The 25,731-nt window shown below is 34.1% G+C and overlaps 1 protein-coding gene across 6 annotated transcripts in view; it reads right to left on the reverse strand.

Annotated features, from left to right (window-relative positions):
* GALNT13 (polypeptide N-acetylgalactosaminyltransferase 13) overlaps positions 1 to 25,731 on the reverse strand; it is a 656,510-nt gene that overhangs the window by 189,995 nt on the left and 440,784 nt on the right. For all 6 annotated transcript variants that reach the window (NM_001076886.1, XM_024975592.2, XM_005202449.4 and 3 more), the window contains 1 exon segment: positions 8,807 to 8,987. In NM_001076886.1, the coding sequence (NP_001070354.1) occupies positions 8,807 to 8,987 (181 nt within the window).

Here is a 25,731-nt window from a genome sequence, read left to right on the forward strand (position 1 = left end):
AAAAAAAAAGATTATATTTAACTAGGCAACTCCAGAATTAAACTCATATTTTATGTAAAATAGCAAAAGATGATGATAACATAGGAATTAGGCAAAGATGACCCTACAGAACACTTAATCCAGGGGCCTTAGCCTGAGAGTATTAGAAATAAGAAATCTGCAATATGTAACCACGGGACAACCAATCTGTTTATGACATGACTATTGCTGACTGTCAGAGTGATTCCCTCAATTCAATTAAGAATTGGAATTGAGACATAAATGACTATAAAAATTTTAAGGTGTTCAGTTTTAAGTACTTTAAAGTTAAATAATGAAGTTAGGGAACTCTGAAGATGACAAGATGAAAGTAGCTATGATAAAACCCCTGTATGCACCTGAATCATGTTTGATTCACATTTAATGTTTTTACATCAAACAAAAACTCTTAGCCAACTCCTAACAGTAAAAACACACACATCTTACACAAGGGTTCTTGACCATTTGTACCAATTTAAAAACACTGAATTTTTTTACTTTGACTGTTGGAACAAGTCATAAGGATATAAATATTAATCATGATCCATCCAATCCAGCTGGGGTTGAATTTTCTAATTGGAAACTTCAGAATAATGAATGGGTTGCATACAAACACACACCCATTAGACAAAGGCTATATGACACTTAGTTGGAGCAGGGAGCAAAAACTAATGCCTGAATAATTTTGGTATCTAAACCCTAGAAGGTAGTGATTATTCTGCGAACAGATCTTCACTAGAACTTGCTACATTTATTCACTCTAGAAATACTTTGAACTTGCCCAGATTTGATAATAATAAAATTATTTAAGGGGTTAGTTATCTGAAATAGTTGTGAATTGCTAATCAAAGATTCTGAAATACAGTGATCCACCCTTACTGTTCAAATTCAATATTTTGGAAAGATTCAATAAACATTATTTATATCACCTGTTTATTAATTTTATGAACCATGAATACAATTCAAGACACTTGGCGAGAATTACTATATTGGGAACTGATATAATCATATTAATAGCTTTAAAATCAGAAATTTTATGGTTGATGCTTTTATTTATACCCCCATGGATAAAGATGATAATATTTTACATAATGAGAGTTATCTCATCTGGCATTTCTGCTCATGTTTATTGCCCAGAGAGATCACTGACAACTTAAGAAAAACCATGCATTTTACTCAACTCAAACCTAAATCATTCAACAAATATTAATGGGGCACCTAAAATGTATTAGGCTTGGGAGAGACTGTTTTTACACACACACACACACACACACACACACACACACAAAACCATAAATGCCATAAAGACTAAGATAAACAGAATTTACATAAACAAATTCTTAAAAAAAATTTGTTAAATATCTTTTTGTATATCAATTGAATTATAGCATATGTAGTAGTTTGGGAGAAAACCCTTGCTATGTATACAACAGACAGAAGATCAATTACCAGAATACATATAAAAAGAACCATAGATATCCCCAAAAGTCAAATGAACAAGAGGTATGAAATCCAAATAACAAAAAATGGCAATAGACTTTCATTCCTTGTAAAAGTGTGGGAAGAGAAATTGCATACACATGAAAATATATATCCAAATGTAAATAAATGTAGGTATATATGTAGACACAGATAAATATACATGAAAAAAAGAAGGACTGAGGATCTGGAATGTTGATAGTATAGTATAAGTGCTCAAGCACTGTTGGTGAAAGCGATAATGGCTTCAGTCTTTTTGGATGGAAGTTTTTGAAAATATCTACCAAAATATGATTTGGGTCAAATCCATTGACCCAATAAATCTACTTCTATGAATATATCTAGTCAATAATAACAGAAATATCTAACACTAAATGATATCTAACACTAGTTGCCAGCCACTGTTCTAAGTGATTTATATATCTTTTTTCATTTAGTTTCAAAAATCTCTGAGGATGGCCATATTATTATAAATCCCATTTGACAGTTAGGAAAGTAAGTACAAAGAGCTTAAGTAAATACAGTGGGGTTACATGGAACCAAGATTTGAACTAACCCAAGCAGTCTGCTTCCAGGATTCTCTTTCTTAATGCTGCTACATTTTTCAGAATTAACCTCCCAAGTTCATCAAAATGTTATTTCAATAATGTTTTTGGAATTTTTTATAATAGCAAACAACTGGTAATGCTGTATATTGCTATGATTAGATAAGCTTTGATACGTCTATATATTATAATACAATTTAGCTACAGAGTCAAATGATACAATCTTTTGTGAATTAAACATAAAATACTGAAGAACATATTCAGTTAAAAAAAATGAAAATAGTACTCATTATATGTTCTTATTTACTTCTATATGTGTGTATATGTATGTATATTCATGCAAATGCATAGGAAGAGGATTTGAAGGAAGGCTGACAGGGGTGGTGATGAAAGCATTTTATTTGCATCTGATATATATACTACAATTTTTAAAAATATGAGCTCAATGAGCGCTACATAAAAATGGAACCAAACAAACACATTAAAAAAATAACAGATACAGTTCCTTTATAGCTTAGTGGAGGGAAAAAAAAGTACTTTAAAAATAGGTAAATGCTACAACTGGGGAAGTACATGGAACCATTGGAGCTCCTGGGGGGAAATCATATCAAACTTGATTCATGGATGATGATGGTATTTTAGGAGGAGGTGGCAGCATTCACTCATTCATTAAATACTGTTTTAGACATATGCAAAAACCTAAAAGTGTCAGGAAGCGTGTTGAGCTTTGGGTCTGAATATGGTTCTACATGGTTGGTATGTGGACTGCTAGGGTTGAAAGTATAGGGTGAAAAGTTAACTAAATCACATAGGGCCTTGTTGGCCATGTTCTAAACTTTTGACTTTGCGTTAAGGTGAGTGAGAGATCAAAGTTTATGAAGGTTCTCTAGTAGCACTGTAAGAGTGAGTGCAATGTGGGCAAGCTTTGAGGCAGGGAGAACCATCAGGACAATCAAGAAGTTATCAGGATGCAGGATTCGTGTGAAAATGAAGATAACTGATGAACTAGAGAAGGCAATGGCACCCCACTCCAGTACTCTTGCCTGGAAAATCCCATGAACAGAGGAGCCTGGTGGGCTGCAGTCCATGGGGTCGCTAAGAGTCGGACACGACTGAGCGATTTCACTTTCACTTTTCACTTCCATGCATTGGAGAAGGAAATGGCAACCCACTCCAGTGTTCTTGCCTGGAGAATCCCAGGGACGGGGGATCCTGGTGGGCTGCCATTTGTGGGGTTGCACAGAGTCGGACACGACTGAAGTGACTTAGCAGCTTAGCAGCAGAGAGAACTCAGTAAGTAGAATAGAAAGAACTTGAAGACTCATTTGACTTTGAAGTTTCTGAGTGAGGAATAGGAAACTAGGAAAATGTAAACAGTTTTTATAAGTATCCCCTTCAATTCTCATCTGTATGTTCCTCACGCACTAAGTACTTAATAATATTTTCCATTTAAACTAATTAACTGTGATGATCTAGGCAGTTCACTGTTTAAAGGCAAAGGCAATATTTTTTTCATGCTGTGTCCCTTTTCCTGGCACAGTGCAAATCAAGAACTTAATAATTCTCATCAGATGAAGACAGAAGCAAAGCAGGTTCATTATTATAAAAATACAAATAAATACATATGAAATACTAGTAACAAAACCAACAATAAAAACTGACCAGTGACTGACCACAGTGAGGAAAAGCAGTTGTCTGTCCACTACACCAACAATATTGAATACAAGTGTCATCATTTACTTCAACATTTAGCATTTCAAGGGATCACAGAGGCATATAAATTATGTGTTGTTACAATAAAGCATGTCAAAATGATTGAGAATTTCCTCCTCATAATATCATATTCACTCAGTGATATCATGTTTGATACTGATGAAAAAACACTTATTAAGTAACAAAAATTCAAAATTCATAGGTACATATGTGTTTTCAGACGTGCCATACTCTCTTCAGATGTATTCGTGTTAACTCAACCCAAAACTGATATACACGGATTATTAAAAAACCTGCATGCTGCACATTTTGCTGGAAACATCAAAACCTGTGCTTATGATATCAGCCAGAAACTACATTTTTATGACTTATGAAAGAAATTAGGCCCTACACTCAAAGGGCTGGTTATTAAATATTGTTATCTTTTAAACAAATCAGCATGCTGAAAACATTTGTATTTTCAGATACAAATTTCAATAGAAATTAACGTGGACCTTAAACATTAATAAAAGATCCAAAAATGCTATTAATAAAGATTACCTTTGCTGAGCTAATTTTCCTAAAGTATTTTTAAAAGGTTAGCACTAGAGAGTTAACTTTCAAAATAAGTTCAACAAACCTTCTTTAAATATGTGGTTTATGTTTACATGAGATACAGATGAAAATATGATAATAACGTCAAGGAAAATAAGTTGTTTTCCCAGTTACATATAAATACCTTTGTTTGGGAGTCTTTACCATTTTATTTTCAATTTGTGCTCAAAACAAGAGCACAGCGGCCTATTAAGAAAAGGAAGAAGAACAACTGGAGGTTATATAAGGACAGCTGCTTCTAATCATCATGTCAACTGATACACAGTTAGAAATCTACCTCTCCAAAGAAAGAAAATCAATATTTATAGAACAGCCAGCATGTCAAATATACAGTCAGTGCTGTGACTCCACTCTATTAAAGTTCTTAAGCTTTCTACCTGTGACCAATAGGAAAAAAAAAAAAAAATGTTGCCATTTATAATGGGATGTTCTGTGTAGAGTGGTTTCTGCTTACATCACATCACTTCAAAGGATTTGCTAGGACAATCAGATTGGCTCAAGCTGAAACAGCCCAATTACTAGTAAGAACCGCCTCAGGCTTTAAAAGCCTACAGGGCTTTAAAAATCGATGATGCTATAGTATTTGCATCCTTAAAAAGACAGCCGAAAAGCAAACTAAACAAATGCTGAAAATGCATGCCTCAGCACTATTTCAAAGTATTGCTTCTCTTCATTCATATATCCATTTAGGGGACATAATTAGACATTGCAACTCTATCAATATTGCCAAAGGGTAATGGGCATACGGAAGACAGGACATATAGTAAATATTTTGAAAAAAGCAAGTAAAAGTAATTCACACATGTATCTATTTATATGTCTCCTTTTAACGTTAAATTATTGGGGGTCATGAGAAAACATAAATCGACATGTGTAAAAGTAATCATTTTAAGTTTATGAGCTCTTAAGCTGCTTTATTAGAAAATGTTATTGTCCTCCTAAATTGTGCCTATTAGATGTTTATATTAGTCCTGGAAGATACAAACATATGACTGTATGTGCCAATAATTATGGTAGAATCATATAACATAAAGCACACAGGTAAGCCAATGGAACCTTTTCTGGTGGCAGAGTCAGAGGAATGAGAATGCAGGTATATGAAAAGTATGTTTCACCACTCTTTTGTCAGTGGATCTGCTATCAAGGGTTGGAATAGAGAGCTGGGACAAAGTGTTCCGATTTGCTGCGATTATTATGAAGGGATTCCTTGATACAGAGCAGACATCCATAGAGAATTCCATAGAAAAGAAGAAACAAAACAGACCCCCCTTTAAAATTTCAGTCATTCATTCAGAACTTATTGTTCTAATTATTCAACACATATTTTTCAAGGACTATAAAGTGACAGGAAGGTTTCTAAGCACTGTAACACTGGTCTCTGAACTACTTTGGCTATAGAGATAGGTAATAAATATAAAACAATATAGCACACAGTAAGAATTGATTGGCCATTGTATCAAAACTGCAAGAAATACACTTTTGGCAGAGAAAGAGTACCCATTTAGTTCAAGACAGAACTGAAGCATCCTTAAACCAATCAATAAAGTAGAAAGGTAGTATTTTATAGAGCATATTGGAAGGAAGCAAAATTGTCAACATTCAATCACAAAGACTCAGTACTTAAAGATCACATTTGAACAACTACATAAGTGGAGAATAAGATTTTATACTAGAAGCCCTGGTATAAAAAATGGGAGTCTCCTTATAAAATATTTTGGAAAAATGAACAGATACACAGAGGTAATTCTAGAAAGAACTGTAACATTTTCCTTAACCAGATTTTTATGGAGTTTCTGGAGAGTTAAAATTTACTATAAACTTTTTAGATTTTTCATAAACCTGTATTTGTGTGTGTGTGTGTTTATGTACACTATAGAAAAGGATGTAATTCTAAGTGTAAATGCACATGCATGTATCCCTCCGATCTACCCCCACACCAATTTCTCTTCATACAAACTTAAGTGAAAAACAGAAACCCCATGATTTTAGATGATAGCAAAGAAATTTATGATTTGAAGAGTCACAGAAACTGTCAGTAATGACAAAAATAGTTACCCACTCAAAGAAGGCTTTCCATCATACAAATGACAGATTCCTGACTTCCTCAATACAACCTATTTTATCTGTTTTTGCATGATCTGAAACCTGCCTAGGGCTAGAATTGTTTATAGGCATCCAACTCTAGTTTCCAGCTTACTTCCCATCTTCCTTTTCCACTGAGAAGCAATTTTTGTTTCAGATTTGTGATTTTCTCTCTTTGCCCATATGGAGCAGGCAGGTTCCACACTCAGCAATGCTGTCTCTGAGACATACAAAAGCATAAATGCCCCTAAGGAAATTCCCAGATATTTTTCAGCGTATAACTCAGAAGTCCTTTTATCGCTTTCCAAAGTACCTTTCTGGGCTTAAATGACCCAATTTTATAAGAATAAACCTTCCAAATGATATTTATTGTAATGAAAAAACTACATTTTCCAGAATATACAAACAGTCCCTGTTGAGCAGCAAGTCATTAGTTCCAGATAGCAGGCATTCTTTTTCACCTTTAAACTCTGAAGCTTGTCATTTCACTACATTATGAGAAATGGTTCTACCATTTATCTGCCTTTTTCATTCAATGTGAAATTATACAAAAGACTAACACCTGGCTTCACAAATAATATTCATGAGTAAATATAATACACATAGTTACAATTATTCGCAATTACTTATATTCCTGAATGTATACTGTATATAATCACACATAACACATTTCTTTCTTCCATTACTTCTTTTTTCATGTTTGAGCTTATGTATCTCTCAAGTAATGATTTGAATTCAAAAAGTATCATCAAAAGAAAATGAAAGGTTATATAAATGTCACTGCTTTGCTGCAAATTTGCATGCTCTCTCTTTGTGAGAGAGCTCAACTTTGTGAACATCTGGACTGGGTTTCTATTATTAACAAGACATACATCTATATGAGAAACAGTGTTCCTGGCAATAGCTTCTTGACACAGGGGAGGATTAAAAACGTGTGAAGAAAGTCCTTCTCCTAATCACACATTTACACATGCACTGCACCAATTTTTCTTTTCTACAGAGTAATACTGATCTTAACAAGAAAGCTCATACTGCTCATTCTCTTCTTCATCTATAAAAGAAGGATTTTCACAGTTTCATATCTACTTTCAGAACCTGAGCATGTCAATTAGAACCCACACTGACTTTTCTAAACTTGTGATGGATGATAATGTAGAAAAGAGGTTGTGGGCATAGGTTTTTGTTGCTGTTCTTGCAGGCTACATAATAATGGCATTGATGACATAAGTCCTATCATAAACTATCAAAAATAGAACACAACAAATTATTTTACCAATACAGCTGAATTCCTATTATATAATTTATGATTTGCTTTCTTTGTCTAGATTGGAGATCGTAAAGGCAACCCTGTCTTCCTCTTATTTGTATCTTGTCATAATGTTTCATTTTTTTACTTAAAAACAATGTGATATCTCAGTTTTTTTTTATGAAATATGGCTGTTGGAGATATTCTATAAAATTTTAAAGAATGAAATCACTCATAATAACATCATCCAGTAATGGAATTTTCTCACAATGATTTATTTTTTTCTCTTTTAACAGGTTTAAAATTTTTCTCTCTTAATATTTTATTTGTTTTCTTTTAAAATTTGTTTTCAATCAATTTTGAAAAATAAATATTATGCATTATAAAGAAAATTTATAATATATAGAAATTGATAAATAATGTTATAATATAATAATAATAAAAGAACTAATGAAATTACTCATAACCTCACCACCCAGTGATATCCTACATTTACTTCTATTTCCATATCTATCCTACTCTGTAACTAAAGTAGGATGCTATATTATTGTCATATATTATTGCTTTTTCACATATATAGATGAGTAATTTACTGTTTTAAATATTATTTAAAGTAGTTTTTATATCTGCATAATTTTCCATCTTGTTCCTGTGGGAAATCACTCACTCTCTCCCTACTCAGGTATTTAAGAAAATAATGCAGAAAAAAAATCTCTGTAACAACATTAAAAACATTTCTTACCAACCCAGTCAGCATTATGTGTGAAACATAGAAATAAAGACTTCTTTTAAAATTTTTTTCTTAAATTGAACTGATACATGTTAATTAAATTTGGATCTCCTGTATATTGCTTGTTTCATTTTTTTATTTTTTAGCATAATACTTGTACTCATAAAGAAACAAACGAGAAAAGAATGTTCAGGCATTTGCGACAAGAATAGTCTTTTTCATTTTAGGTCAAGATTCACCTCACAGGACAACTTTTCAAACACAATCTTCTACAATATTACAGTGATAAACAATACCTTATTTAAAGGAGTGGAATAACAGCAATAATGTAACATATAATCAGCATTCTTAAAACTTGGTTTTCCCATGCAGATGAAAAAAGATGTCAGAATGGCTTACCTGGGGATATGATATAGAAGAAATCTTTAAATTCATCCATCCAAACTTCTGCCAGTCTCCTGTTGTTCTTGTTGATGACATGACCAGTGCCACCAGGGAATGTGTAGGGAGTTGCCTTCCGAAAAACGTGACCAACGTGGGAACAAGTCACAATCTCCAATGAGCCTCCACACTGCCAAATCTAGAAGAGAGAGCAATTGCATAATAATCATTGTAGATAATGCAGTAATACTATCTGAGAAGCAACTGAGACTAACTCAGTTAAGGCCAAATCTTCAGATCTTATGTGGTTCAAACAAACATCACATGGACGTAAGATGCAGAACTAGTACACTTGGGTTTGGCAAAGGCTTCTAATCTGGAAGATTTGATATATTTAAATATTGTAGTATTGGAATTGGGGAAGTAAGATGGAATTATTTTTACATGCCTTTATTAGACTACCAAAGTTTTAGTTTGGTATTAGAGTTAACCTAATTTCTATTTAATACATATTTGTTACTCAAAATTTTCTAATAACTGAATTTGTACATGATGAATGCCATGCTCAGTAACTGAATTTGATTTGGAGAAAATCAATTTATTGTACCCAACCACCTGGATTTCTAAATAACTATTTATTTTCAGCTGTCCATATCCCCTGTATCTTAGGCCTTTGACTATGTTTTTGTTAAAACATGATAAGTATCCTTTATATCTGTTCAACATCTATGAAACCTTTAAAGCCCACTCCTAAGATCATTTCTTTTAGGAAGCTCTGTGGGGATACTTAGTATCATGTGACTTTTGTAATTTAAACACACTTGTATTAAGAATGTATTATAATGTATTTTAAACAACTGTTTACTTCACTGTTGCTTCATTAAAACTATAAACTCTTGAAAGACATATGCCCTATATTTCTTGGTATCCTAGATTTACTCTTCAGTTGGGGCTAGGTATTAAGTATACATAAAACCGTTCTTTCTTTGTTATTAAAGTGTCTAATGGTTTATGATGTTTATCTTTTTTGTAAATTGTACCTTTTATCATTAAAAAATTCATATTTAATTTAAAATTTAAAAACATTTATTCCTACAAAATTATATAGCCATAGGTTACAATAGTGTGTGTTCATTACATATGTTCATATAAATATATAGATATATATGCACATATACTCATTTATTCATCCCAATAAATAAAACTCATAATTATTGCTATTTTTAATTGGAAAGACTTGATTTTATGCTGTAAATAATATTATTCTTATTTTGAAAGAAAAAGTTTTCTCCTATAGATCTCTCAAGTAATATTCATCTTAGAAGAGGGCAGCGATTGTTCTTGGGTATCAGTAGGAGACATTTAATTTTTCTAGAAAAAATATGATAATTAAATTATACTCATCAATAGTTGTACATTACATGCACAATCTATTCTTTTTCATTTTTTAATTATTTAAGCAATGTCTTGCTAATAGAAAATATGTTCCAACCCAACACTGAAATGATGGACAATAAAAAAGAGGAATGGAGTTCACCATTCTCTTAGAAAGACAGGATAGTTCTTTCTTAAATAATCAAATTACTTAACTGATCAGAAATCTTCTCATCTTTCTAACAAAAAGTCCATATACTTTCTTTTAATTACACACACCTCTTTATATTCTTCCTTTCTACTCAAATGGAAAAAGTTGATTCCTCTCCCATCAAAGACAAATCAATACTTGTATGTCAGTCTAGGGCATATCCTTTAAGTCTATCTTAACTACTGGTTTAGTCCTCCCTTTGATTTTCTCCTGAAACATCAATTACTTTCCTCATTATTAGATTATGCCTATCTTTGTGTAGTATCTTCTAACACCTATCTTTCAAGCATATTTAAAAGAGATAAACAAACTAAAAATTATAAAACACAACAAAAATCCACCCCTTTATATTCCCATCCAATATTTTTTGTTTCCCTTCACTGTAATTAATATAAAAATTTTATAGATATATATTATATCCTTTCCTCGATTTTCATCCATTTTCCTACTCATTTGTGAAATGCTGTCTATCTCTATAGTTCCACAAAATTGCCATAATGACAATCACAATTTTTTCCTTTGATGAATACTTAGCAGACTCCTTTCTTGGATTCTCTTGCTTTCCATCCTACTACGTCACTATTTATACATTTTCACTCTGAATTTCTATTTAAATGTTGGTATTACTCTTTACTTGCTATCTCAGTGGTCTTACTTGTTATTACTTTATGTATGTTCTGAATACTCAAAACCCGAACAGTAACATCTCAGCCCAAACTTCTCTTGTGGGATCCAGACTTGTGTATCCAAACATCTACTTGTTACCTCCTCTTGCAAGACTCGGAGGCATCCAGTTAAATTTATCTGAAGTAGAATTGTTGATATATCTCCACTTGTCAACCAGGTCTTATTTTCTTTCAGTTTTTTTGTTTCTTTAAATCATCAATAAATGGAGCCACTATTCACCAGGTATTCAATTGAAAAACAAATAAAAAAAAAGACAACATAACTCCCCTTCTCTTCTCTCCCCACCCCCCAAAATATCCCTAGAAGTCATCACTGATTTCTTTTTTTCTTTCATCACTTATGTTTCATCCATTAACAAATCCTGGTGGTGTTATCTATAAAATAATTCTCAACATATTCATCTCTGTCACTACTGCCATCATGCTTGTCCTAATCATCAACAAGTCTTGTCAGTCAACTGTAATAGACTCTTGTCTTTCCACTTTCACTATTGCTGTTCCATAATTTGCTTTGTGCTGAGAAATCAGAGTGATCTTTAAAAATTTTAATCTTGTCATTTTATTCCCCTGCTTTAATCCTTCAATGGTTTCTCATTGCACTGTGAATTAAAGCTTTAAGCTGAACATTACTAGTATTTTTAATAACTGAAAGAGACCAGAAATACATAGAATCTGTTCTAAATGATGTCAGATTAGACAGGAATATTCTTCAGAGCATGATACAACAATTGGAGAAAAAATAACATTTTAAGTTTGTATACTCACTAAAATTCAGACTATGCAATAAACTCTGTTGCAAACAAACCAGTGATTTACAGCTGTCTTCAGGGTTCCCAATTTCTCTTTTTGCAAATATTGGATTAGCATTGTGGTTGTGTGAGGGCACTTATTTTTACTCTGCCACTTCTTGGTCTTACCCTGGTTCTGTAGGATTATGGTTTCTATGCCCTGAGCATGCACACAGAAAGGGAAAATATCCAGTCTGAAATCCTTTAAAAGTAGATTTCCAGTGTTCTCATTCGTAACATGAAAGAGCTGATCTTAGGTGGTCCTCTAACTTGCAATAAGACTTTGTGTGTCCATGTATAGGCATAATGCAGTAATGCTGAAGCTGAAACTCCAATCCTTTGGCCACCTGATGCGAAGAGCTGACTCACTGGAAAAGACCCTGATGCTGGGAAAGGTTGAAGGCGGGAGGAAAAGGGGAAGACAGAGAATGAGATGGTTGGATGGCATCATCGACTCAATGGTTTGAGTAACATGAGTTTGAATAAACTCCGGGAGAGGGAGGCCTGGCACGCTGCAGTCCACGGGGTCACAAAGAGTCAGACACGACTGAGCCACTGAACTGAACTAAATGCAGTAATGACTGTTGATTTACAAGACAGAAGGAAAACCTGTCCCTGCTGTGGATTCTCACAGATGGAGGCAGCTTTCTGTAGTATATTTAAGAGAGACAAGAGAAGTAGAAGTAACTGTTCCATACTCAGTGAATACTGGCCTGTTTTGCTTGTGGGTCATATACTACTGACTCCTGGAATAAAGTGTATACTTTTCCCATTGCCATCTGTGCTCAAACAATGTGTAAATAAATATTAATATTGCAATTCCTAAGTAAAGCATCTCCCCCATACTTGCATGGAAATAAAAAGATCAAGGTAGAAAAGCATAACATTATGCATTAGTTAAGCTGATATCTGACCATGATAATCCCTGGTTAGTTTACATAAAAACAAAATATTTAACTGACCAGACAGTTACCAAGTACTTAGTAGACATTTGGGGAATGTGAAATGATTAAAAAATAAATAGTTTCCAGAAAACTATATGATTAAATATTAAAATGGAGAAAATTCCAACTGAGTGGAGTCCTTAATGACTATGATAATTTCCCTTAGAGCATCTTCAATAAATATTTGGGAAGGATGGAAGAAAGAAAAGAAAGAAGAAAAAATAAAAAAAGAGTGTGACACGATCATTAAGAACTTGGGCTTAGAAATAAGCAAAAATAATTTTCTAGCAGCTCTCTTACTATCTAGTACACTTTTGAAAATTATTTATGTCTTCAAGACTTTAATGTTTCCATTAGAAAATAGGGATAATAATAACTACTTCCTAAGACTTCAATGAAATTGTGCTTATTAAGCACTATGCCTGACACTTCATATGGAAAGAAATAAAATGTCATTTGCATACTACTTAACTTTCATTGGAGAAGGCAATGGCACCCCACTCCAGTACTCTTGCCCGGAAAATCCCATGGATGGAGAAGCCTGGTGGGCTGCAGTCCATGGGATCGCTAAGAGTCGGACACGACTGGGCAACTTCACTTTGACTTTTCATTTTCATGCATTGGAGAAGGAAATGGCAACCCACTCCAGTGTTCTTGCCTGGAGAATCCCAGGGACGGGGGAGCCTGGTGGGCTGCCGTCTGTGGGGTCGCACAGAGTTGGACACAACTGAAGTGACTTAGCAGTAGCAGCAGTAACTTTCATTGTTTTTGCTATCAAGGAAAACCAAAATCTGTAGATTATTAGCTGATTCTTTCTTCTTAAAAAAATTAAACTTTCGTGAATTTTGCCTCTTTTTAGAACTGTACTATCAATGTTTAGGGGTTTACGTGAGGAGTTTAAAAGAATAGCCAATTAGTTTCCAATTAGAATACTGAATTTTGTTCTCTGAAATTATTTACAACGTCTAAACAAACAATTTAAACTAAATAAAACATGATGTATCATCCACATGAATATGTGATGCATGAATTGTTTTGTACCACTGAACATATCTGATTGTTATTTCCTTGGCTTCCAAAAGATGAATATTTGTATATTACCTATCTCAAAGAAATTTTGACCATGTGTAAAACACAAACTGTCCATTTATGCACAGAGGATTGAAGCTAGCTGGTTACTTACCTTTGTTTCCAAATATTTTTATGAGATTCTGATGATGGAGAAGGTTATTAATCAAAACGTAAAATACCCATTGCTCATTTGATAATGTGCTTGATTTTCTTCCCCTAGATAGAAGACAATTAACTAACATACATTACTCTTTTCATGTTTTTTGGCACCTACATCAGTGACATTTTAATTAAGGTTCATAAACTTCATAAACTCCAATTTAGCAATCTCAGTTCTAGTGCTACTATTGTTTCTAATTTTACAGGCTGTTGTGCCAAATTCATGCAGCTGCTTGTTTTTATACAATCTTTATCCTCCCTACCCCTCAACCCACACACATACTATCACTGGTACAAAGTCATTGTTTAATATGGACTTAATAACAACCACCACAACATACATGAAGGACACACAGCACAATGGCTATGAGTGTGTAGGCTCTAGTTCCCAATATTGTATCTTAGCTCTGACATCCACTAGCTGGGTGAAGTCATCTTTTTGTGCTTTGATTTCAGGTAACAAGATGAGACTAGAAGAATCTACCCCAGAGGATGTTGTGAGGAGCAAGGGAAGCAGCACACATAACAATACTAAACTTTTATGTGAAAATGAATTTGAGTAAAGCAAACAGGGGAGATTTGTAAAGGGATTATTATAATCATCTAGAAAAGAGATGAGAATGACTTGGACCAGAGTGATGATGGCAAGAGAAACAGAGAAATTCAATAATCTGACATAATTTGGGGGATTAAAATTAAAAGATTAAAATTAAAAAAAAATTAATGTATGTGCTTTCCCTTATGTATCATTTCCTCTCTAATAAACTTATATCATATACATTTTCTTCCAGTAAACAGTACTTAACTATGCTATCTTGCATTGATCTCCATTTTCACTGAGTCATAACATTTACTACTTATATCATCCTACCTGCCTCATTTAGCTCTTCTGTATACTTTTCCATCTTGATAAATATTTGTGTATGTGTGCGTATGTATATTTAGGTGTATGTATATTGATATAAATACATTATATATATGTATACACACACACACACACATATATACACGGTGGCTCAGCTGGTAAAGATCTGCCCGCAATGCAGGAGAGGCCAGTTCGATTCCTGGGTTGGGATTGGGAAGATCTGCTAGAGAAAGGATAGGCTACTCACTCCAGTTTTCTTGGGCTTCCCTGGTGACTCAGCTGGTAAAGAATCCACCTGCAATGTGGGAGACCTAGGTTCGATCCCTGGCTTGGTAAGATCCCCTGGAGAAGGGAATGGCTACCCACACCAGTATTCTGGCCTGGAGAATTCCATGGAAGGTATTATAGTCCATGGGGTCGCAAAAGGTCAGATACAACTGAGAAACTTTCACTTTCATATATATATATATATATATATATAGCTTTCCTTGTGGCTCAGATGGGAAAGAATCTGCCTGTAATACAGGAGACCTAGGTTCGATCTCTGGATTGGGAAGATCCCCTGGAGGAGGGCATGGCAACCCACTCCAGTATTCCTGCCTGTAGAATCCCCATGGACAGAGGAGCCTGGTGGGTTATAGCCCATGGGGTCACAAAGAGTTGAATATGACTGAGAGACTAAGCACGGCATATATATAAACACACACCCATATACATATATATAAATATATTATATATATATGTTAATCTTATCTCCCAACCATATAATTATCTCTTTGAGAAAAAAAAAATCACACATTTCATTTTATGAAACTGAACTTCAGCATCACATGAAAGCCCTTTATGAAATAGTGAAGTAAGCCAGAAAGAAAAACACCAATACAGTATACTAACGCATATATATGGAATTTAGAAAGATGGTAATGATAACCCTGTATGCGAGACAGCAAAAGAGACACAGATGTATAGAACAGTCTTTTGGACTCTGTGAGAGAGGGAGAGGGTGGGATGATTTGGGGGGGAATGTCATGGAAACATGTATAATATCATATAAGAAATGAATTGCCAGTCCAGGTTCAATACAGGATCCTTGAGGCTGGTGCACTGGGATGACCCGGAGGGAGGGTACGGGGAGGGAGGTGGGAGGGGCTTCAGAATGGGGAACATGTGTGTGCCAGTGGCGGATTCATGTTGATGTGTGGCAGAACCAATACAATATTGTAAAGTAACTAGCTTCCAATTAAAATAAATAAATTTAAATTAAAAAAAAAAGAAACTGAGTATCATCACATGTTTCACTTTATGTAAATGGTATAATTCACATGGTGAAAAAAAAATCACAACTTACATATACTGCTATATCAGTGTTTTGCAGAGCTTAAAATGCTTAAAATATTGGTTCTCAATATATATATTCACTGATAGCTCAGATGGGAAAGAATCGGCCTGCAATGCTGGAGACCTAGGTTCGATCCCTGGATTGGGGAGATCCTATGGAGAAGGGCATGGCAACCCACTCTAGTATTCCTGCCTGGAGAATCCCCATGGACAGAGGAGCCTGGCGGTGGGCTACAGTCCATGGGGTCACAAAGAGTCAGACACGACTGAGCGACTAAGCAAAATATATATATTTACATGTATATATACAAAATATATATATTAATCTTATCTCCCCAACCACATAATTATCTCTTTGAGAAAAAAATCACACATTTCACTTAATGAAACTGAACTTCAGCATCACATGAAAGTTATTTTATGAAATTGAGTATCATCATCACATACTTCACTTTATGTAAATGGTATAATTCACACAGTGAAAATAATCACAACTTATATACTGCTATATCGGTGTTTTACAAAGTTTAAAAATGCTTAAAATATTGGTTCTAGATATATTTTAACTGATCTATTAATATTGTATAGGGAAATCTGGAAAAGTACACAGTATACGCAAATGTGTGTCTATCATAAAGTGGATTTAGGAACACAAGTTCTTATTTTCTTACTTCTGGCAAAAGGACAACTGAAACAAGATACTATGACTCAGTTTTCACCTATTACTTATAGTCATTGTTTGTATCAAATAATCCCTGTCAGCACTTCAACTCTCTACTTTGTTTATACATATTCAAGTAGACTGATGACAAATCCTTTCATTTTTATAATTGAAGCAAAGTCTAAAAGAGCTTGCAGTGAGATCCTGAAGGCACTGTGACCCTTGATAAGTTGGCATAAACACAAGAGGTATGGAAGTCATTATTCAAAAGGGGCAGACAGAAGGGGCTCTGTAGGCATTTTCTATTTCATTCGTGACAAGAAACTTGTAAGCTCTTCTTCATAATCATTTTGATTTGGATAAATGTCTCATTTAATTGGTTGGTTTGTCTCTTAACCTAGTTTTTAATTCACAGTGTATGGTCTGGAAGAGGTTTCCAGAGCTCAAGTCACATCCTGATATTATCATCATATCTCAAGATGAAGACTCTTGCATATCAAGCTGCTGTGGCCTTTAAAGTACTCACTTGAATTGCCAGAATCAGATTCAACATATCTAATGCATCTATCCAGTAATAGATAATTTAAATTTTAATAGAATCATTTTTATGAAAAAAGCATCAGATTTAGAACTGTAAGCCAGATTCTGAACTTGAAATAAACAATAACTGATTGTAGAATGTGAAACAAGTCAATCTGGATAGTCCTTGGAAAATTCACATGTAAAAGAAGAGGAAGAGAGGTTAATAATGACTAAGTTTTCCTTTGGAGTTCTAGGATTCAGACCAATCTCCTTCTATGAAGCAAATGACACTTTTAGAGACCAGATTTTTAGATGGGAATGATAAAACTCTCAACATTTTCCTCTTTAGGGTCAGCTTACTTTACCTTAGCTGTCTTAGGAGTATATAGTAAAGACACTTTTCTCTGGACAGCAGAAAGTCTGAGTTTATAAAACTTATTATGAGGCAATCGATGTGTTTTCTCCTCTCAAATTTGATAGTTCTATTTTAGAAATGTCACAGATGTTACAAAGACAAGGAAAACCACCAAATCACTTTCAATCTCCAGAGGTTTTCAAGAAATATCCAAATATTAGAGCAATTTGTTTGAAGATTTTATTTTCACCTTGGTATGAGATGTAGAAAATTTTAATCTGAATCTATACTATTTCATGGAGAAGGCAATAGCACCCCACTCCAGTACTCTTGCCTGGAAAATTCCATGGACGGAGGAGCCTGGTACGCTGAAGTCCATGGGGTCGCTAAGAGTCAGACACAACTGAGTGACTTCACTTTCACTTTTCACTTTCATAAATTGGAGAAGGAAATGGCAATCCACTCCAGTATTCTTGCCTGGAGAATCCCAGGGATGGGGGAGCCTGGTGGGCTGCCATCTATGGGGTTGCACAGAGTTGGACATGACTGAAGCGACTTAGCAGCAGCAGCAGCATACTATTTCATATTGGTTCTAAAACAATCTATTTATCAACTACTTTCCTTTATAAAATACTCTGTATCTTAAATTAGAACTGAACTTCCTGAAAGTCCCAAATTCAAAATGGACCTCTTATACCTACTCACTTCATACAGGACATAACACATTAATCCTGATTTCCTAAAGGGAAATCTCCCAAACTAGTTTATCTTTTTCCTTTGCCAAAGACTTAGCAAGTGACTCTTGGGGGCTAAGGGGCAGGGGATGAGCCACAAGGAAGGGAGAGAAGAAAAATAGAGCAGAAGCTTGAAAAGGTGTGCTTATCCTGGGTGTGACTAGAAGTGGAAGAACTGTTCTGAAAAGGAACTAGGCAGTCTATGTATGAACCACTGTGTATCACAAGTATAATGAGGTAGCTGTGGTCATAGATGGAGTCCTTTTAACCTTGTCTCCCATTCTTCACAAACACAAGCACCCATTCGCAGCAGTTAACATGAAGAGTGACATACCTTTAAAGCACACGTGCCAACATTTTATAACATAAATTCTACTATTACTTTTTGCCTCTCAACAACTTTCTTCACCTCAGAGCATTCTGACCTTCAGAATTACACATCATGGCCGCTGAAATTTCTGGCATGAGGAGAACTGTTACTTGTCATTATTCCACATCTTATTGGGATTGCTGATAATACAGAAATTCTCAATTCTCCTTTAGATCAACAGAGCAACACACTGTCTTGATTATGTTATAGCAAGTCTTCCAATTGATGCTCAAATGACTTGTGAATATAGCAGGCAAGAAATGAAGAATATCAAGCAGCCTACCAGATATTGAAAATCCTATGTAATATAAGGTGGTTTTGCTTAAGAAAATTAGTACCAAACTTTTCATATTTACAAAAAAAGTATTGCTTTTCTATTAGCATAGATGGTTGCAAGCAGATAATTCATGAAAAAAAAAGAGCACAAGAGATATGTGATACAGTGATACTTTTTCATCTATCAAATAATAATCTTAAAGTTTGATAATACTGGAGGTTTTCTAATATTTAGTGCTTTGAAGGAGACTACTAAGAAAAATCTAGAATTATTGGAATTTATGCTTTTCTCATGGTATAATTAATCCTACAAATAAATTTCAACTGTGAAAAACTGCATATAGATGAGATTTTTGAGAACTAGATGGATTCTAACTAAAGGTCTGTGATTATTAAATGAGGTTTGGGTCATATATTCTACATTTTACATTGCTGTCCTCCCATATCTGATGATCTGACTGCCTGTCAGTTATCGGTAACATCTGCTGCTAGCAGTCACAGAGCAGCTCATGACAGCTGTGTGATCCTGCCCTAGAATTCAAGCCAGAACAGTCACCTCTGAATATCAGTAGACCACCTGGGCATCCAGCTACAGTGTGTAACCACATCTCCTGCTCTTTCATTAATGCCAAAGATACAGAAAAAGAACTTGGATGCGGAAGGCAAAGAAAACCTGGTACCTCCAAAAAGAGTCATCCCTCAGTTACTGAATTTCTCCATCGTAAACCATCCACCTCCCCTGACTGCAGTTTAGTTTAAATGAACCTCCTATGTAACTTGCAAAGTGGTCAAGCCTTTTCAAATGGAAGGCCTGTGATCAGTATGAGGCAAGGGAATGACCTCTCAATTCTCAAGCAGTTTCCCTCGGGACTTGGCTGGCATCTACCGAGCAAATATTTACTAGCCATTGACTTTGTGTCAAGCACCATGCTGGACTCTGGGGCATGGAGAAAGAATAATAAAACATGGTTCTCCATCTTCAAGTAGTTCACAAGCCAGTCTAGTTTTGTGAGTGTAAGAACCAGGCATATTAAGGTCCAGTCATCAGCTTGCATTTGACAGTTGAGAGCAGTCTCCCATGCCAACAAGAAAAGGACTGTCTTAAGAGGGACTCACTCTAACCATAATCCCTTCATGGACAGCATTTTCTTTTCCTGGTCTTCAATCATCTGGAGACATTCTGTTTAATATTAAGGACCTGAGACATTTTCAAACAAAATTATAAGTTCTACTTCAGATAAAGAAGCAGAATGTGTCCCTTTTCCTAGGGAACACCTATAAAACTCTAATGCCATGAATGGAAAACTATGATTCTCTTACATAAATCACCTTACATATATCTTCTTATATGTTGTAAAACTTTTAGTCAGATAAATGTGAAACATATAAAATATCCATATTGATATGAAGCACTCATTACAAATACTCACAAAACCCACTGTGATGGGAAGTCATACTCTACTTTGACAGTTTTTGATTTTTTAAAAATAAATTGGTAGTGGTCAACATAGGTTACATTACACTTTAGAAGATGAATTAAGAAGGAAACATGAAATAGCAACCCTTAGACTATTACTTGGCTTACTGGACTTACTGGCTTGTGGACTTACTTGGCTGGTGACTAATAAGTCACAAACCAGAAGAAGATGGCACATGGTTTATTTCTCCAGATCTGATGCTAAAAGCACAGTGAAGATAATTTCCTCATTAAAATTGCAACATGTCATTCTTGTGACATTTAAAGGTCGTTTCATAGAGAACATCAATGCTCATTCAGGTGCTTGCTGAAGAAGCTGTATTTAATCCAAAATTTTCTCCTCTTACCAAGCTTCCAATATCAACCCCATCCTCTCTGTAGATAATCTTCTGCTTTCTACTCTTCTTAAGCTCAAAGAAGCTGACCCAAATTTCTATTTATTTCTACCTTGAAATTTCTCATATAGGCTTAGTTGTTTCTTTCTATTTTAGGAGGGAGAGTCAACTCTCCAAAGCTAAATTCTGCCCTTAAGACTGGCCTTGAACTCAAATAGAGGAACACTAGACTGGGAGCAAAAGGTGTGGGTTTGATGCTCAGCCCTGACAACTTCTAGCTGCATGACTTAGTTTCTTTGCAACTCAAAACCTTTAATTATAGAAAAAGACAACAATACTCATTCACAGTGCTTTGGTAAGAACACAGTGAAACAATAAGCATAAAACTGTGTTGCAAACTAAAAAGTGGTACTTTTCCATATCTTTAGAATATTCTTCCAATATCTGTAGGCATTAATCTGATCAGTTGTTCCTTCCTCTTTCTTCTTCACTATATCCTAGATTTTTAAATCCTTTCTATCAGCTTGCATCTTACTTTATCTATGATAAAATAAGAATAGCAAATATAAACTAATTACTTTGATCATATTTACCCTTTAAGTTACTATGCATTTTCTTCCCTAATTACTGTGAATCTTCTTTAAAAAGTTTTTCTTTTCTCTATGTATCTTTACAATTCGATTTTCTTGACATCTTATATTCTAGTATTTTTCTTGATCCTATCATCTAAATTTGTACATGAAGCTTTTTATGAGCTTTCATAATTCTTTATCACTTCTCTGCAGCATTTGACACTGCTGACAATCACCATTACATTCTAAGTTCTTCTGATATATTTTTCTTCTTTCCTGACAGCTCTGATTTTGCATTCACTTTCTCTTTTTTTCCCCCACCCTTAAATGTATGTGCTACCTAAGGACATGCTTTGCTATTCTGCCCTCTGTATTCTCTTTCTTGGCAAATATCCATGCTCAAATACTTATTTAATTATAAGTTCTGTAAACCTAACTTTCAAATATGTCACCTTTCTTACACAATAATTTGCCCCCACTCTGCAGCACATTTTCAATTTCCTCAGATATACCTTTAACTTTCTATGACCTTAAAGAGTCAAGAGTTTCCATTCTGTTCCTCAAAACTGAAAGGAAAGCTTGTAGGTCCTGGAGCCTTCTCTTGCAAAGTCAGAGAAATGCTCAAGGAGCACTAGATTTTCATCAGGTCTAATTATCACTCATCATTCCAGTGTTAGAGTGGGACATTTTACCCTTAAACAGTTAATTTCTATATTCCTATCTAATTCAGAAATTACAAAAGTTAAGATAATTTCTCAAACCCAAATAAAAAAAAATAGAATATAAAGTTGTTTTACCAATTAAGGTGCAGAATGTAAAATCATAAGTAAAACTATAAGGTCCTACAATCCAGCATAGGGAACTATATTCAATATCCTATAATAAACCATGATGGAAAAACATATAAAAAATGAATGTCTAATATGTATAACTGAGTCACTATGCTGTACAACAGAGATTGATATAACATTGGAAATCAACTATACTTCAATAAAAAATAAAATTAAAAAACAAATAAAATGTTGGTTGACCAAATGGAGAAAATATATAAGACCAAGACTGCATATTGCTGAACTATGAAAAAACAAAACGAGTGGAAAAGTGTAATCAAATCTTTGACAGTGGAGGAACTCATGTAGAAACATGTTTTAGTATCCAGGTACAACATGGTGGCAACAGAGAAATGCTACACTATAATATTTATTTCAATTTTTGCATATTTCTAGTATAAATCAGTGGCTAGTTTGATAATAAAATATTTTAAGAATTTGTAATCAATCAAGTTTGAATTCCTGCAGATATAATGAAATCTATTAAGATGAATATATTTTTACAGGTAATTTAAAAATCTATTAAAAATCTCCAACTACCTTTTCAATGGCACTTAAAACTCAATCTTACTGATAATTAATATTCAAATTCTGAACAGTTGTATCAATCTTCCCTCAATATTATTTCACATCCTCAAAAGAATCATTGCTGGTATCTAGAACCAGTTATTGCTGAAATCATTCAGCCTTATTTAAATAAATCTCCTAATTGGTTTCCTTTTTAAACTACATTTCTGGTTGACTAGAACAACAGTGAAATGATTGGTAGTCATGCACTTAAGACAGACATCACCAACAGTGACAGTATAATCATAGCTTAAGATGTTGCACATTTACTGCAGTAGTTACCATAGAGACTTAAATTTGGCTCTTTAATACAAAGTACATGAATTTCATTTTGAATGCATTCATTTTGGTTAGCAAGGTGCACCAGCTTTCCTAGTTGAATGCAGATATATAGGCACAACAATTTTGGAATTTTGTCCCAGAAATCTTTAAGGGATCAAACATAGGTATATTTAAAAAAAATAATATATTCAGTTCCTGGAGTTTTTAATGGGTACTTCATTACTTCATCATGTGAAGCCTAGTTTGGCAAATATATATATATATATATTTTTTTTTTTTTTAATGGTTTCAGTTCAGTTCAGTTCAGTCTCTCAATCATGTCTGACTCTTTGCGACCCCATGAATTGCAGCACGCCAGGCCTCCCTGTCCATCACCAACTCCCGGAGTTCACTCCAACTCACGTCCATTGAGTCGGTGATGCCATCCAGCCATCTCATCCTCTGTCGTTTCCTTTTCCTCCTGCCCCCAATCCCTCGTTTAGTGATATTTTATTAAAGTAATTCTCAAGAGGAAAAACAAAAGGTAGGGGAACCAGATATTCTAGCCTAAACTTAGGTGTGGTTCAAAGCACAAAGAAGGAATGAACACAGTAGCCAGGTTCTGAGATTTCACTGATTTCAGGTCCCTGCTCCTCTCCTGCCCTCCTGTCTACAAGACTTGAAATTTTAATTTATAAATTCTTCCCTGGTTATCTTAGATCATAGAAATTTTTCCTTTGAACTTAATGAGCTTTATATTTGTACCCTGAAATGATCCTAAACTATATTATACTCTCCAAGCCTTCAATAAATTTAGGGGTGATCTATCTACAGATACACCATGCACAGTGTCTAGTGCAGGTCTAGGTATATAATTATCTATATTGATTGATAGGTAAAATGAGAGTAGACTGATACATAAGCATATAAAGGTAATCTAAAGTATAATGCAAACATTATTGATGCATTAAAATTAAAAGCAAACACATGGGAGAAAGAACCTTCTGAGATCCATTACGATAATACATGTAAAAGAATTCTATAAGGCACTATTCAAATGTAAAGCCTCACCAAAAAATAAACTCCTAGAGGAGTTTTGTTCATTTGAGGACCTATTGTTCTGAGAGAATAAGCTGTTCCTAACTTTAAAATAGGAAAGCTTTCCTTTACCCAAAGCATTAGGATATTTATGCTCTTACAGACTTGGCATGAGAGATGTGATACTCTTGCATTATGTTCCACAGTGAATGTTCTCTTTGCAAATCCTTGCAAAGCTGGATCCTTCCTGTCAGTTTGGTCTCAGCTAAAATGTTTCCTTAGAATGGGCTTCCTTGACCACTCCAAAATAATGCAATGCTCCACCTCTCACTGGATTTTCTTCAAAGCACTCACCTTTATTTGAAATTAACAGACTACTTTTTTTTTTTTTCTGTTTATTCATTTATCATATATCTCCCTCTGGCACAAGTTCTATGAGACTATGGACTGATCTTCTACAGGTCTGTATGTCCAATTACTAAGAAATATTTATAAATTAAATTAAAAAATTCTCCGAAGTAAATTTACTTATAAACTTCACTTGAATTTAATGGCAGGTTTATTTCATTTCCTCAAACCCAGGATATATAATTTAAATGATCCTTAAAATTTCAAAACTCGAAATAGTTTTGGAAGTTATTTAACTCTCCCTGTCCATTAAGGGAAAAAAAAAATGGGACCTTAATTTATAAAATAAATAGTTCAAAGTCAATTCACTGAGCACATATTTAGATACAAAAAGGATGTTAAACATTTCATTATCAAAATATCTTAGGTGCACTTTAAATGTAAATCAGCAGCATAATTGACTTAATTATCAGTGCCATTTCATATGATTAAGTACACTTAATGGGAAGCTTTAGTAAAATATGGCCATGACAGGAAGTGTCAAACTCTTCCATGCAATAATTCTGAGCACATTAAACTCTTCAGAAAGTTCTTTTTATTGCCATAAATTCAAATAGTTAAATTGAGGTTCTTCATATTTAGAATCATAAGGATTCTTATAGTTAATGTGAATACACATTATAGTTAATGTGAATATGGTTAATATTTCTTCCCTACACATTAGCAGAGAAGAGTCCAAAAAACAGTCAGAATTACTGTGTTTTACAAAAGAAACATTTCAGATATTTGTCCCTAATAAAGGTTGTTGGTTTCTTAATATGCTAAAATTCATTAAAAAGCTAAGTGAATCTGGTTTATTGCTATTGCCTCCTACAAGGAAATTCTGCATAGTATCTTTGAAAGATACCTGCATTTGTTAAAGAAAAACATTGTCCAAAATGTTTTTATCAAGTTTTAGAAATCATAGATTTTCTTTTCTGTATTTTTGCTTCCATTTAATGGTTTAATTCAAGAAAACAGTGCCAAAATTTAATCTTAAAATTTATCCCAGTGAGTATTTCTGAATAAATCCCATAAAGAATTATTCAACTCTGGTTTATATATTAATGGAAATAAAATGCAGATTTTACAGATTACTATTTTCATATAATCTTAACCCCA

The sequence above is a fragment of the Bos taurus genome, chromosome 2 (assembly GCF_002263795.3).
Source record: "Bos taurus isolate L1 Dominette 01449 registration number 42190680 breed Hereford chromosome 2, ARS-UCD2.0, whole genome shotgun sequence".
Taxonomy (NCBI): domain Eukaryota; kingdom Metazoa; phylum Chordata; class Mammalia; order Artiodactyla; family Bovidae; genus Bos; species Bos taurus.